This window comes from Hyla sarda, chromosome 6 (genome assembly GCF_029499605.1).
Source record: "Hyla sarda isolate aHylSar1 chromosome 6, aHylSar1.hap1, whole genome shotgun sequence".
NCBI lineage: Eukaryota > Metazoa > Chordata > Amphibia > Anura > Hylidae > Hyla > Hyla sarda.
Window position 1 is genome coordinate 222,847,614 of NC_079194.1, and position 13,694 is coordinate 222,861,307.

The 13,694-nt window shown below is 42.3% G+C and overlaps 1 protein-coding gene across 1 annotated transcript in view; it reads right to left on the reverse strand.

Moving 5' to 3' along the window:
* Nucleotides 1-13,694, reverse strand: part of SPON1 (spondin 1) — a 415,570-nt gene that overhangs the window by 338,674 nt on the left and 63,202 nt on the right. Inside the window, exon 2 of the mRNA XM_056526599.1 lies at nucleotides 762-868. Within this exon, the coding sequence (XP_056382574.1) occupies nucleotides 762-868 (107 nt within the window). The remainder of the gene's footprint in view (nucleotides 1-761; nucleotides 869-13,694) is intronic.

Here is a 13,694-nt window from a genome sequence, read left to right on the forward strand (position 1 = left end):
TTTTAGTCGTTGAAAAATAATCTTGCTGTTGTTAAACAAACATATGAAGCAGATATAATTATTGTTTTAACAGGTTTTTGCATTAAAAAGGTATACTAAAAGCAATGCTTTGTTAAATAATGTTAAATGGGCACTGTCAGATCCTAAAAACTTTTTATATGTAGTTACTGATGAAAATTAAAGACCTTTTGTAATATGGTTGTCTAACTATTTTTGAATATTTAATAAAGAAAATGTCTCCTGAAAATCCCACCACAAAGGGTCCCCATAACTATTGGGACACTAACCAGTCCTGCAGCAACATCAGGCTTGTCCATGAGTCATGGACAAGAGATGACTAATGCATGAGCAGACACACCAATCACCTCCCACCACCACAGGGACACGCCCCTTCCCCTGAGAGGATTACTAACACTATGAGATAATGAAAAGAGGTATTTTATAATAAATATAGGTGATAGAGGCATAAAATTAGATGTACATGGTCAGGATTAGCTACTGAGTAACATTTTTTATTTTTTTTGTGTGGGATCTGACACTTTAAAGTATTCATCAAATGTCCTAAAACAGGGTTAAGTGAAGACCTGGAAAAGATAAGGCTGTACTGCAACGTAGCAATTTAATATTTTCTTCTACTGAACTGAAGCTGTGCATAAAATGTAAAGTGCATCTTGCAGTGTCGCCCGAAGCACTTCTGATTGACTGAAAATAGGACGAGCCGTGACTGTCAAGAGACATTCAAGACAACTGGAATTTCTCACCTGAAAAGACCCGGCGTGATCATCTTCTTTTTCCCCATCTTTACCTTCCTTTAGTGCAATGAGAGTAAATCCTCTGAAGTATGCAGGACTAGCAGCAGAGAGTGATACTGAAATATAAAGAGAATACATTGAAATACATTGTCAATATAATATAGTGTCCCACAAAATAACATAAAATATATGGATAGGGCACACAGCCTGTCCCAAATTTACGCTTGACCTAGCTAAGGCTGGGTTGACATCATGTTTTCAGCCATACGGGTGGTCCACCATGGTTTTAGGTCCGGTGGGAAAACCGCATAAGGGGCAAAAATGAGCAGACTGGAGTCAACGTTTTACTACGGTCAGCTCATTAAAATGAATTACATATGGGCGGCCCCGTATAGCTGAAAACGGGATGTGAACCCAGCCTAATAAATCCATGAACTTTTGATAAATCTATTCAATGTGTTTCATAGAGATAAGATAACCCATTTATCTCCTGTTTTAGGAAACAGAATGCTTCAGGGGATATGCAATATTATTTTTAAGTACAGGCTTAAATGGCCACTTTCACAAAAAAAAATAATAATCTTTTGGTATGTAGCAAATCCTGTATTTACTTAAGGGACCTGACGCTCACTTAGAGATCAAAACATAGCTGCCAACACTAATCTATGGAGGAGGGAGCTGGTAGGGTGAGTGCTTGAATGAACACAAAAGCAGTATTCACAGTGTAGATTGCCTACTACTGCTTTATCATGCCTTCCATGCTGCTAATACTTTTGTAGGCTATGTGTAGAGCCATAGAAATCCAAGTTCCCTTCTCTGTGCGTGTGTGTGCATCTGCAGTGTATGATAGACACTATCTGCCCACCATCTCAGGAAGAACAGAAAATTACAGATGAAGCCTGCTAAAAATACCAAACACAAGGTATATAATAGCCAGAAAAAGTGTTACTCCTCATGTGCAAACACAAGACACTGCATTCTGCAACATAACCTGAAACAACATTTATGCTTTTAAGACAGGGGCAATGAGATTGTGAGACACTGCTTACAGTGTGTAATGCTTTCTGTTTATATATGTTTTACTGGTGTGAGGGAAGGGGCAGGGTGACACCTGTGGGGCATGGAGGTAATAAAATGTATGTACGTAGGGGTTTCTTTCTTATCGTCTGATTTTACCACTTAAATGTTTGCAACCATTATGAATTTGTTTAAAAGGAAAGCCCAATCATCATCTGCCTTCTTACAACCCATTTTATAGGACTATATGAAGATGTGGACTAAGCCATTAGAAACCTATTGTAATGACTCAACAGGTGTGGACCCACTGTGCCTATTACCGGTTTGGTGTAGGGCAAAACTTGGGAGTGAAGTCTAAGCGTTCCCCTAATTTTCACCCTTTATCATAATCCAGGATGTGAAAGCTGGTCTTAGCTGCAGGGGAACACCAAGTCGCTACCGCAAGAGTGGGCCCGATAAGTGGCAGCTGGCCAAGCAGGCAAGAACACCCCAGAGCACCAGGGATAGACAGGTGAAAGCAAGCTGACACTGGAGATGGGAGATCACAGCAGGCGGAGCAAGACACAGCAGGACAGGTCAGGTGCTAAGCTGAGCTGGCACTGTTAAAACAGCAGAGGTAAATAGTTCAGGTGCAGCTGGGTGGAAAAAACTTGCTGCCAGTGAGAGGCATAACACAGGAGAGGCAAAACAGGTGCAGAGGGATCAGGCAAGATGAAGTCAGGAACAGGAAAAGATCAGGAATACACAGGAAAACAGCAGATGACACCTTGCAGAAACAATAATATTACTCAGGCACCACAGGAAGGGAAGAGCACCCTGGCAAAGATTGGAGGAGGAGCAGAATCAGAAGCACCCACAAACCCTTAAAGACAGCACATGTGCGGCCCCTATGAGATGCGCCTGAAGCTGTCGGTGCCTAAGACAGTGAAGGAGGACAAGTTCGGAGCCAGCAGCAAAGAGTAGGAGCCATGCATGCAGTTAAGCAGAGGTACACAGCCGGATGCGCTGCACGCTGACGGCTGCTAACCGCGAGCGTCACAGCTATTGTAAGAAATGCCTTAGGGCTGGGTAGCTGAGAGAGGTCATCGATCCTCTTACATCCTGGACAGACAATGTACTCAAGCAGTCAACTGTCTAACATTAAATGACATCATAGAATCTGATGGGATACAAGGTGGCTACTGACTATATGCAAGGTTTCACACACCAGCTGTACAATAGCCCTGTTAGTAAGAGGGAGGCATTTCCACATTAAAACTGAATCCTAACAGAATGGTAATGGAGGATTATAGGAGACATAAGAGGGAGGAGTCATTAGATTGTTCTAATAGCACAGGGCCCCCCTGATGTTGTTGCTTACCCAACTGCATGCAATAGTAGACTGTTGTGTCTCAGATAGAATTAATATTCTGATCTGACATTAGATGTTGCATCAGAAAATTAAACATTAATAACAACTGATGGATGATGAGAACTAATATGTGCCTGACAGAGATGATGGGTGGCAAGCAGCAGATATACTAATGTAATAAAAAAAAAAAAAAAAAGAATACATTTTGGGTAGAGCCTTGAACATTTTGCTTTGTCATAGAACAAAAACAATCTGCAATCCCTGGAACAGCATAGGAATAGATGTTTTATTAGCTAGATGGAAGTTGCCAAGGAGGACTCAAGGACACATTGACTGATGCAATTACCTTAGGCTACAGGTTGCTATAACCCTCAGAGTTATATATCATTTCCTCTTTCTTCTATGTGACTGAAACTAATAATAATATTTTAAATGTGGAAATTTTGAAAAAGTCTGTTATATCTATCATTTATTGCATGTACTATCTTTTGTAACGTAGATTCATATTTAAAGTACCCCGGGGTCTCGTCAGGAAATGTGTTTTTTTTTTAATCTCCCGGCCCGGAAGCCTGCTTGCACGTTGTGTGTACAGGGGCACAGTGTCCCCCTCCTCCCTGCAGCACCGTGAGTGAGTCACAGGGGCGCAGGCTGGGAAGGGGATATATGTAATGCGGATGGTACGCCAAATTCTTCCCGGCCCCAGGACCATCTTCTCGGCCCCCGGACAATCCTCATGGACTTAAGACCATCCTTCCAGCCCCAAGACCCTCCTCCCGGCCCCAGGACCATCTACCCGGCCGCTGGCAAGAAGGACATTGAAAAACAGCTCAGCTTAATTAAGGTACTGCACCCTCTTCCCTCTGTCACCCCTGTCCACCCCCCTTTGTCACCCCTATTACCCCATTTCACCCGTGTCCCCTTTCCTGTCATCCTTGTTCACCTTGTTCACCACCCCTCTGACCACCCCCCATCACCAATGCCCAACCCCTACTATTCACCTCTCTGTCCCTTTGTCACCCAATGTCCACCCATCTGTTACCTCCTTGTCACTCCTGTCCTCCCCTCCGTTACCACCTTGTCACTCCTGTCCACCCCTCTTTCACCCCCTACGCCCCCTGTCACCCATGTACACTCTTCTACACCCATCTGTAACCCATGTACACCCCTCAACACCCCTCTGTCACCCATGTACACTCCTCTACACCCCCAATACCCCTTTTACCCATGTATGCCCCTCTGTCACCCCCTAGGCCCCCCTGTCACCCATGTACACCCCCTCTGTTACCTCCTAGGCCCCCCTGTCACCCATTTACACTTTTCTACAGTAGTGATGAGCAGCAGGGGCCATATTCGAATTCACAATATTTCATGAATATGTTGACAATTATTCGAAATTGCGAAATTTATATATTCGCTATGTTCATTCACTTGTTTTTTCCATGTGAATGTGGGGGGGGGGGGAACGAATATTTGTCATTACGAAAACATAGCATTATATTCTAAATATTTGCAAAATATTTGCAAAATCGTAGCGATAAAAATTTGCATTACGAATATTCGTGCTCAACACTATTCTACACCCATGTACACCTCTCTTTCACCCCCTACACTGTCACCCATGTATACTCTTCTACAACCATCTGTCATCCATGTACACTCCTCCACAACCATCTGTCACCCATGTACACTCTTCTACAATACACCTGTCACCCATGTACACTATTCTAAACCCCTCTGTTACCCCTTTACACCTATACGCCCCTGTATTTCTCTTCACTTGTAAATGGGGAATCTGGAGGCTGATGCAGGAAAAGTGCAGAGAGTAATAGGTTTGATTTGCAGGTTTAACGCTGAAGAATTGTGGCTGGAAGAAATCGTTATGATGACCCGGACCCGGAGAAGAAAAGGGAACGATGCTGATTTTAGAAGATGTCACAAGTGAGTTGCTGTATAAAGCAGCACTGTAATCTACATAGCCAGCAGATATATTGATGTTGTGCATTGCTGCTGTTCCCCCCCCCCTTTTTATTTGGGGGGGGGGGTGGAAAACACTGCTCTTTTGCTGAATGAATGTAGTGGTGGCTAGCAGGCATCGTCACAGTATTTATATCAGAGAACCTAACTGATCTGAATTTTTTGGGTATTCGTTTCTGATAAATTGCATACAGCAGCACAGACAAAGACCAGAGTCCCTACTCCTGCACACAATGTGGCGAGGCATAATTGTAAGTGTGTGGCTGCTTAGGGGTAAATGGCGAGGCAGAGCACATGGTCCAGCAAACAATGTACAGGGAAGTCTGCCCCTATACATACTTTCCATGGAGCCACACAGATACCATTTGCTGAGTTGGACTCAGATCGATCAACCCAAATATGTACAGCTGACCCCAAATTGAATCCAAATGGATTTCAGGAGATTCATTCATCTCTAGTTGGCATTATGGTTTATGATGTTGTGGCATCTCTAGTTGGCATTATGATTTATGATGATGTTGCATCCTGTTAAATTTTCCCTATATGCCTATATCCCACTGGGACAACTGTATCTCTGGACAGTACTGTGGAATTCTCTAAGATTGTGAAGTGTAACTTTGTATGAGCACAGTTTATTCTGCTTTCTCCAAGCCGAAGTCTGCAAAAAAAGTAATCCCGTCATCATGACTGAAGCTCTTGCCTAGGGAATGAATTTACCCCTGTGCCTAATAAAATCACTATAGCATACGATCCAAAATGAGCTCAGCAACACTGCTTAATGGACAATGGTTTGTCAGCACTAACATAATTTACGGTTCATCATACAATGTCCTACGGAACCGTTACTACCACTTAAATAAACATTAATTCCCGTTAAACAGTAATGGGTGATCTAGCATCTTGGCTTCTACTGTGGATTATTTAATGTTATGTATACACAAAGTATTATGCGATGTATTTGGATACTGAGCTTCCAGATGGCTGGAAAAAAAATCTATGAAACAAATGTATTCTGTCCAAAAACATGGAGTGCCGCCTGTGAGCTGATGAGCGTAACTAAAAATGCCAACTTCGCGTATAACTCTGTGATTCCCCATGATTTAAGATGTTGACTGAGTTTTATTAGTAGGCTGTTGATTTCTCCTTTTAACTTTTGATTATTATGAATTATGAATAATTTTGAAACTTATGATTATTGCTCAATATTTCCAGTGAAGTAAAGGATATTATATATATATATATTTTTTTTTCTATGTACACAATTTTTTTTTTTTGCATAGGATCAAAATAGAAAAGATATAATAGAAAAAAAAATTATAGTGCTCTACCATGATCTGTCTCAGCAGTGCCCAATACCTGCAGAAAGCGCTGCTCAGTCAGTCAGTGGTTAGAGATTCGCTGAACATGTGTTTCCTGTGAAAGCAGGGAGCTCTGATATAGGGCACTGTTGGGACAGATGTTGGAGGGACAGGTGAGTATAACAATTTTTTTATTTTTTTTTTATTTTTATTTTTATATTTATATATAATGTTGTGGGTCTGAACCACCCCTTTAAACCACTCTTGATGCAGGTAAGCCTTAGATGATCAGGTCGCATTGAATTATCAGGGAGGAGATTTTTTACTGAAATTGTGCTAATAAGGAGACTAGAACATTGTGTTGCAAGAACCCTAAGACTATGTCCATCATTTCTTTTTTTTTTTAACGCTTGAGGGCATAAATAAAAAAATGAAAGCAAGTTTGCAAATTGTCAGAATTTAAGAATCACTGCAGCTCCTATGTAGATCAATGTGTCTTAATGGTAACAGACTACAAGTAATCCTGTTTTCATACTCTAAAAGTAGGCTGAAGAAAGTGAAAGATAGATGGGATGGAATATGACTACACTGTTTAGTTGTGATCATCTGTAGAGATGAATGAACTTTTGAAAAATTTGATTCGGTCGATTCGCCTAATTTTTCAATAAAACTTGTTTTGATTCGAATTTATTCGCAGCTATATAAAAACGGCCTACAGAGAGCCTCAATAGGGGTGTAGAACACTTTGCTGTATTCTAACACGCATATGGAGTGTGCTGGGGTAGTGAAATAATACTGTTATTCAGAATGACATGCAGATTACCGGCATCGCTTTTAGAATGACTGTCGCAGAGCGGCACAATGGCCAAGCCTGAAGGTGACATCAGTATGAGGACACCATATATTGGCTGAATGACACAATGTGGAGGTGTTGGCAGCATGAAGAGACCATATAGTTGCTGATTGACACAGCTTGGATAAGGCTGAAGCATGAGGAGACCATATAGTGGCTAAATGACACAGCATGGAGGTGTTGGCAGCATGAGGACACCATATAGTGGCTGAATGACAGTGTGGAGGTGTTGGCAGCATGAAGAGACCATATAGTGGCTGAATGGCACAGCGTGGAGGTGTTGGCAGCATGAGGAGACCATATAGCGGCTGAATGACACAGCGTGGAGGTGTTGGCAGCATGAGGAGACCATATAGTGGCTGAATGACACAGCTTGGATGGGACTGAAACATGAGGAGACCATATAGTGGCTGAATGACACAGCGTGGAGGTGTTGGCAGCATGAGGAGACCATATAGTGGCGGAATGACACAGTGTGGAGGTGTTGGCAGCATGAGGAGACCATGTAGTGTCTGAATGGCACAGCCAGGAGTTGGCAGTAGCATGAGTAGACACTAGGCCTTCACAATCTCTTAGATTATAAGATTAATTCTGAAATTTAAACCAAAGATTTTGGGTAGCTAGTGCTACCATAACAAAATGTCTATTCTCAGACCCATGCCCAGCAGCATCAATAAACCAAATATTGCCTGAATGAGCTTCACAATCCCTAAGAAAAAAAGACTAAGTTTGAAATTTAAACTGAAGAGTCACATATAATATTGGCCATGATTAAGCGCATGTGAGCGAGAAATGGCCCGTCAGCCACAGTTGTATCCAAGACCTGATGGAATAAACTCTGAGTAACTGCAGGTCCAGTGCCTCCTCAGTTTTCTTCTTACCAGTGGATTATTGCATCTTATTTTCCGAGGATAGAGCACGGACATTTGTTACTATCTACGGTGCCCAGGTGTAGACCCAATCTACACTACTACAGTCCGCTACAAGACTAAGGTACGCGGTAGTGCTGTTCTCTCTATCTTCTCCTATATGGACTGTCTATTCTCACAGTTATAAATCTATCAGATAAGACATAACTGTAGACTCTATTCATGGGACAAAATCAGACCACCAGATTGCATACAATAATTCTGGCCCATATAGTCTGACACAATGGCCCCCGCCGCACTAAACACCCGCTCTGATGGCACACTACTGGCCGGGCAGGACAGCTTTTCCAGGGCAAACTCTGCTAGTTGCGGCCATAAATCAAGTTTGGCTGCCCAGAAGTATAGTGGATCTTCAAGGTTTGTTGGCATGGCCATGTAAAGATATGCCACCACCTGCTGGTACATGTCCTGCTCCATGTCTACCTGCTGCTGATGAGTTGCTTCACTATGCGGGTGAAGAAAGTTACTCATCAGCGACTGTAGACTCAGGCTGCTGCTGATGTAGCTGGTACTGTTCCGGCCACCCCGCCCCTCCCCAGCAGCCATGGCAGTGGAAGGTGAGTGCAGAGGCCCCCACCCCCGCCCCCGAGTAAGACCTGCGAGTGGATGGACATTGGCACCGATAGGCTTCGGCCAACTGTCTATGTAGGATCTCTCAGTTTGTCCTCCCTCTCAGTGGGTGTAAAAAAGGCCCCCATTTTGTGCCGGTAGTGAGGGTCCAATAAGGTGGAGAGCCAGAAGCTCAGGGGTAGGTGAGCTGTCCCAGGATAGGGTGCATGACCAGAATTTGTTTGCTTTTTCCATTCTTTGTTTACCCTGTCTTTTTTTCTTCGCATTTGATTCCTGTTCTTCATAGTCTCATTCTCATACATATTGTGTGTTTGCATATTGACATACCCCATGTGGTACGCCACCATTTTGGATGAGACTTTTTGTATTATGTGTATTCTGTTTATTCATACGGGACATTCTCATCATTTTCTTGCAGTGTGTGTTGTATGACCACCGACTTATTATTGTCATGTAATTTTTTAGTACAAGTTTTTACTGTATTTTCAATAAAGTATATGAATTTTTTCCATATTTGGCCTCATTGTTTTTGGTGAGAGTATGTTATAGTGGCCTATGGTACTACTATCTAGATAGTTCTTTGGCTAACAGAAGTCGACAATGTTGACATTTCGGTGGTCGCTACGTAAGCAACTGAGCATGCATCGTGCCATTTGTGCAAGTGACTCAGAGGGAATCCCTGCCTACATCGCCACTGCATACTGCCACGGTGTGTCTGGGTCCTCTGTCTCGCCTTCCTCATAACCCTCTAGCTCCTCTAGTTGATCATGCTCCTCCTTTCCTGTCTAGAAGCACCGCCCATCTCATGAAACCTAAACTGTGCTCCACTGTGCCCCTCATCCTCCTCCTCCAGTTCAGCCCCCACAGGGCTCATGTGGCCGTGAGATGTAGGCGCAACGTCTCCATTACCCTGACCAGCCATCGTTTCCAAAACTTGTTGTAGGAAATGAAGCAGTGGAATGACGTCGTTCATCCTGTAATCCTGGCGACTTACTAATAATGTGGCTTCCTCAAAGGGCCTGAGCAAACGGCGGGTGTCACGTATGAGCTGCAACTGTTCACATTGAAGTTACACAGGAGAGTACCAATATCCGCTTGGATCATCAAGAAATTGGTGATGTCTTTTCTCTGTTCGTACAGTCGGTCCAACATATGAAGGGTGGAATTCCAATGTGTGGCAACGTCACAAATCAGACTATGTTGGGGGATCCCAATCTGATGCTGCAGCTCAAAGAGGGTGTGCTTTGCGGTGTACGAGTGGCTGAAGTGCATGCAAAGTTTCCTTCCCATTGTTAGGATGTTTTGAAAATGAGGGGAACACTTCAGGAACTGCTTGACAACCAGATTTAACACATGTGCCATGCAGGGTCGCAGCGCGGCCAAGATGTTCTTCCCATTGTCGGTCACCATGGTTCCCATTTTCATTTTTTGTGGAGTAACCCATGCACCCATTTCTCTACAGTACACAAGAATAAAGTATCTGAGTACAACACCAGCCGATGAGTACTTTTGCCTGGACTTTCACAGTATGTAGGCCCTTGAAAGATTAACAGGTACAAAATAGTACACTACTTAGATGTACATATGCGGTATGCACTGATGAGGGCAGAAAAATGCGCTACAGTACCCTTAAAAAATTTTTTTTTTGGTAAAACACCAGGAGTACACAACAGTGCTGCAGCCAAAAAAAGCTGTGTACTAAACACAAAGTTGCACTCTGTCACAGACTATTTGAAATGGACTGCTGGTTATTATACCATCTACAGACTATTATAACCAGTAGATGAGTTGTTGTGGAACAAAGACACTGAATTGCACTGAAAAATGATTCCTACCTCCTCTGCTAAGGTTTATGAAGTTGAGGCAGCTTGTTGAAATGCATGAGGCAACACCCAGCTATCTGCCCCTCTCTGTAATACTATGCTGAAGAAAGTGACTGGGAGGTTAATGCCTGCACCTGCAGTAAAAATTATTTTAGTGAAAAAAACAATACTCTCTGTCCACGAGAACGCTGATGTGACGAGGAGGATGTTAAACGCTGCTGGACTGCACTTTTCTCTGCTGTAACACAGACACAGGCTGTCCGTCCTATCTCTCTGCAGTGTAATGAATGAAGTGGCTGGCTGCAATATGGCTGCCGATTATATAGGGCTGTGACATCACAGGGGTGACTGGCTGCTGATGGGCTGCATCCTGCATGTGATTCAGGGTCATACCACCTACATCCCTTCCCGCCTTGCCTTCCCGCCTTCCCAGTTTCCCTTGCCCCATGTACTGACATGTGGATCCACCATTTTAGATGCCCTGGAGCCTGGAAGGCTGTAAAATGGACGCTGAATGAAGCAATTTGCACGATAGAATCGTGGCGATATTCGCATTCGTTGCAAATCAAATATTTCCTGAAATTCGTAACGAATTTGGGTTCGTCAGCTTCGATTCGCTCATCTCTAATCATCTGTAGTGGATGAGATATTTTGTCTTTATGTTGCTCCTTGTCTGAAACCTCAAGGTTGGCATATAAATGGGAAATAGAGGAAATTATATGAGGGTACTTCTGTAGAAGGTAAGTACATCCTGCATGAACAGATATTGAAAGGGTGCCTGCACCATCATCTCATGTTAGCCTCAAAGCTATGTCCACCCTTTATATATCATGGTTTTGTATGTTGTACTAGTAGACTCCCATGGTGTCAATACACCTTTAATAGCTGCAAACTGAATGCATTTAGCAACAACAAATCTTCCTGACCCCGGCCATATCTGGCTGTCCATAAGATATTAAAGGAAACATGACTTATCAGGCAGGCCACCTTATTCCATTGCTCCATGGTGGTGTTCTGATACTTACATGTAGTGTTGAGTGCGAATATTCGGATAGCAAATTTTTATCGCGAATATTGGCACTTTGCGATTTCGCGAATATTTAAAATATAGCTAAATATATTCTTTATTTGTTTCTTTTTTACAGTACATATCAAAATGATGTATACTGTGTGAATAAAAAGTGATCATCCCTCCTTGCTTCCAGCTTATGGTCCAAAGAAGACGAATATGTGAATATGCAAAAATTCGACACTTCGGCACTTCCAGAGGACACTGATCCCTCCCTTCTTTTAGCTTGTGGACCAATGCAAATACAGTTGTCAGAGGTTAGCAACATCCCTAGCAACCTATAGGAAAGTAGCTAGTTGAAAGACATAATCGTGCATGCGCATTTTGCACATTTTAATACGAATTTTGCATGGAAAAAAAATTACCGAATATGCGAAATTCGCGAATGTAGGATGAATATTCGTGAAATATTGTGAATTTGAATATGGCCTATGCCGTTCATTACTACTTACCTGCCCATTGTAGGCAATTTCGGCAGTGAACAGAGGTCAGCATGGCAACTGTGAGTGATCTTTAGCTACATTGCCCCAAGCTCTGATGTACAGTGTATTCTAACACCCTTTACTCCTCACATGCATCAGTAAGCCTTGGAATGCCAAATACCCTGTCACCAGTTTATTAACTGGCCTTCCTTGGACCACTTCTGGTCACTGCTAACCTCTACTTACTGGGAACAAACCACAAGACCTGCCATTTGGAGATCCAATGATCTAGCCATTACAATTTGGCCCTAGTCAAAGTTACTGAGATCACTTTTCCATTTTTCCTGCTTCCAAAACATCAACTTCACAAACTGACTATTCACACGCTTCCTAAAATAAAATTTTACACTCCTTGGCATTGTCACCAGATAGTTATTCCCTCCTCCTGTTAGCGGTTTTAATGTAATGGCCGATCAGATTTATAAATAATTAACATTTAAAAATCTTAATCCTTACAGTACTTATCAGTGGTGTCAGCAGAAAGCACTATGGTCAGACAGAAAAGAAATTTAAAAAGAAAAAGAACTTCCTGTGGAGCATACAGCAGCTGATAAGTACTGGAAGGATTAAGATTTTTTAAATACAAGTTATTTACAAATCTGTTTAACTTTCTGGCACCAGTTTATTAAAAAAAAAAAATAGTTTTCCACCAGAGTACCCCTTTAAGCTCCTTGCATTATAATGAACCCTAATGTATCTCCATACATACTACATAAAGATGCCCGGTGTATCCAGGCAATATATAATTCACAGAGCTCTTTCAATCTTGACAGCACTCAGAGGGATAGGAACATGGGGGGACATTTATCATTGTTTGCTCTGGTAAGTGAGTTCTACAGGTTATTTTTATTTTTTTTGCTTTGGCTTTGCTTATGTTTTACATATTTATTATACTGTCACAGGGGGTTGATAAATTTTGCTCACGTAAGAAAAAACCAATATAATCACTTTGGAATACCATTTTCTTAGCACACATAAGAAAAAAAAAAGAAAAAGGAAGTGTGTTTATTACATTTTTTAACCACCTTTTCCCCCTAAATGTACTAACCCATTTTTTTTTTTCTTTTCATTTCAGATCCGTCAATCCTGTGGGCTACTTCAGATTTGGTGGACTACGATGACCAGCGTTTTTTTGTTTAATATTGACAATATTTTGTAACACGGGCTTCATGAAGCGAGGGAACGCAAGGATTCCCTCGTGAAACGCGTTGTCTACTTGTCTTTTAATTGCCTTCTGGAAAGAAACATACTGGTTTTAACCTTGGCTGGTACCCGGGCTTTATTTGGTACCCCAGCTACCCCGCAAGTGCCGTATTTGCAGACGGAACAAACTGAGTAGTCTTTCGCTCACATCCTTGACTCCAGTTTTTGAAAATGCTATCATAGACAAGTTTGTAAGCCAGGTCTGACCTTGCTTACACTTGCGAATTTGTGAAGGGGGTTTGTGACTTTTATTTTCTTACGTGCGACTTACCCACAAAAGTCGCACAAAAAATTGCTTAGGTGCACGTACATCTTTTTGTGCGACTTTTGTAAGCAAAAAAAGCTGCTTAAATCCCTTGATAAATCTCCCTCA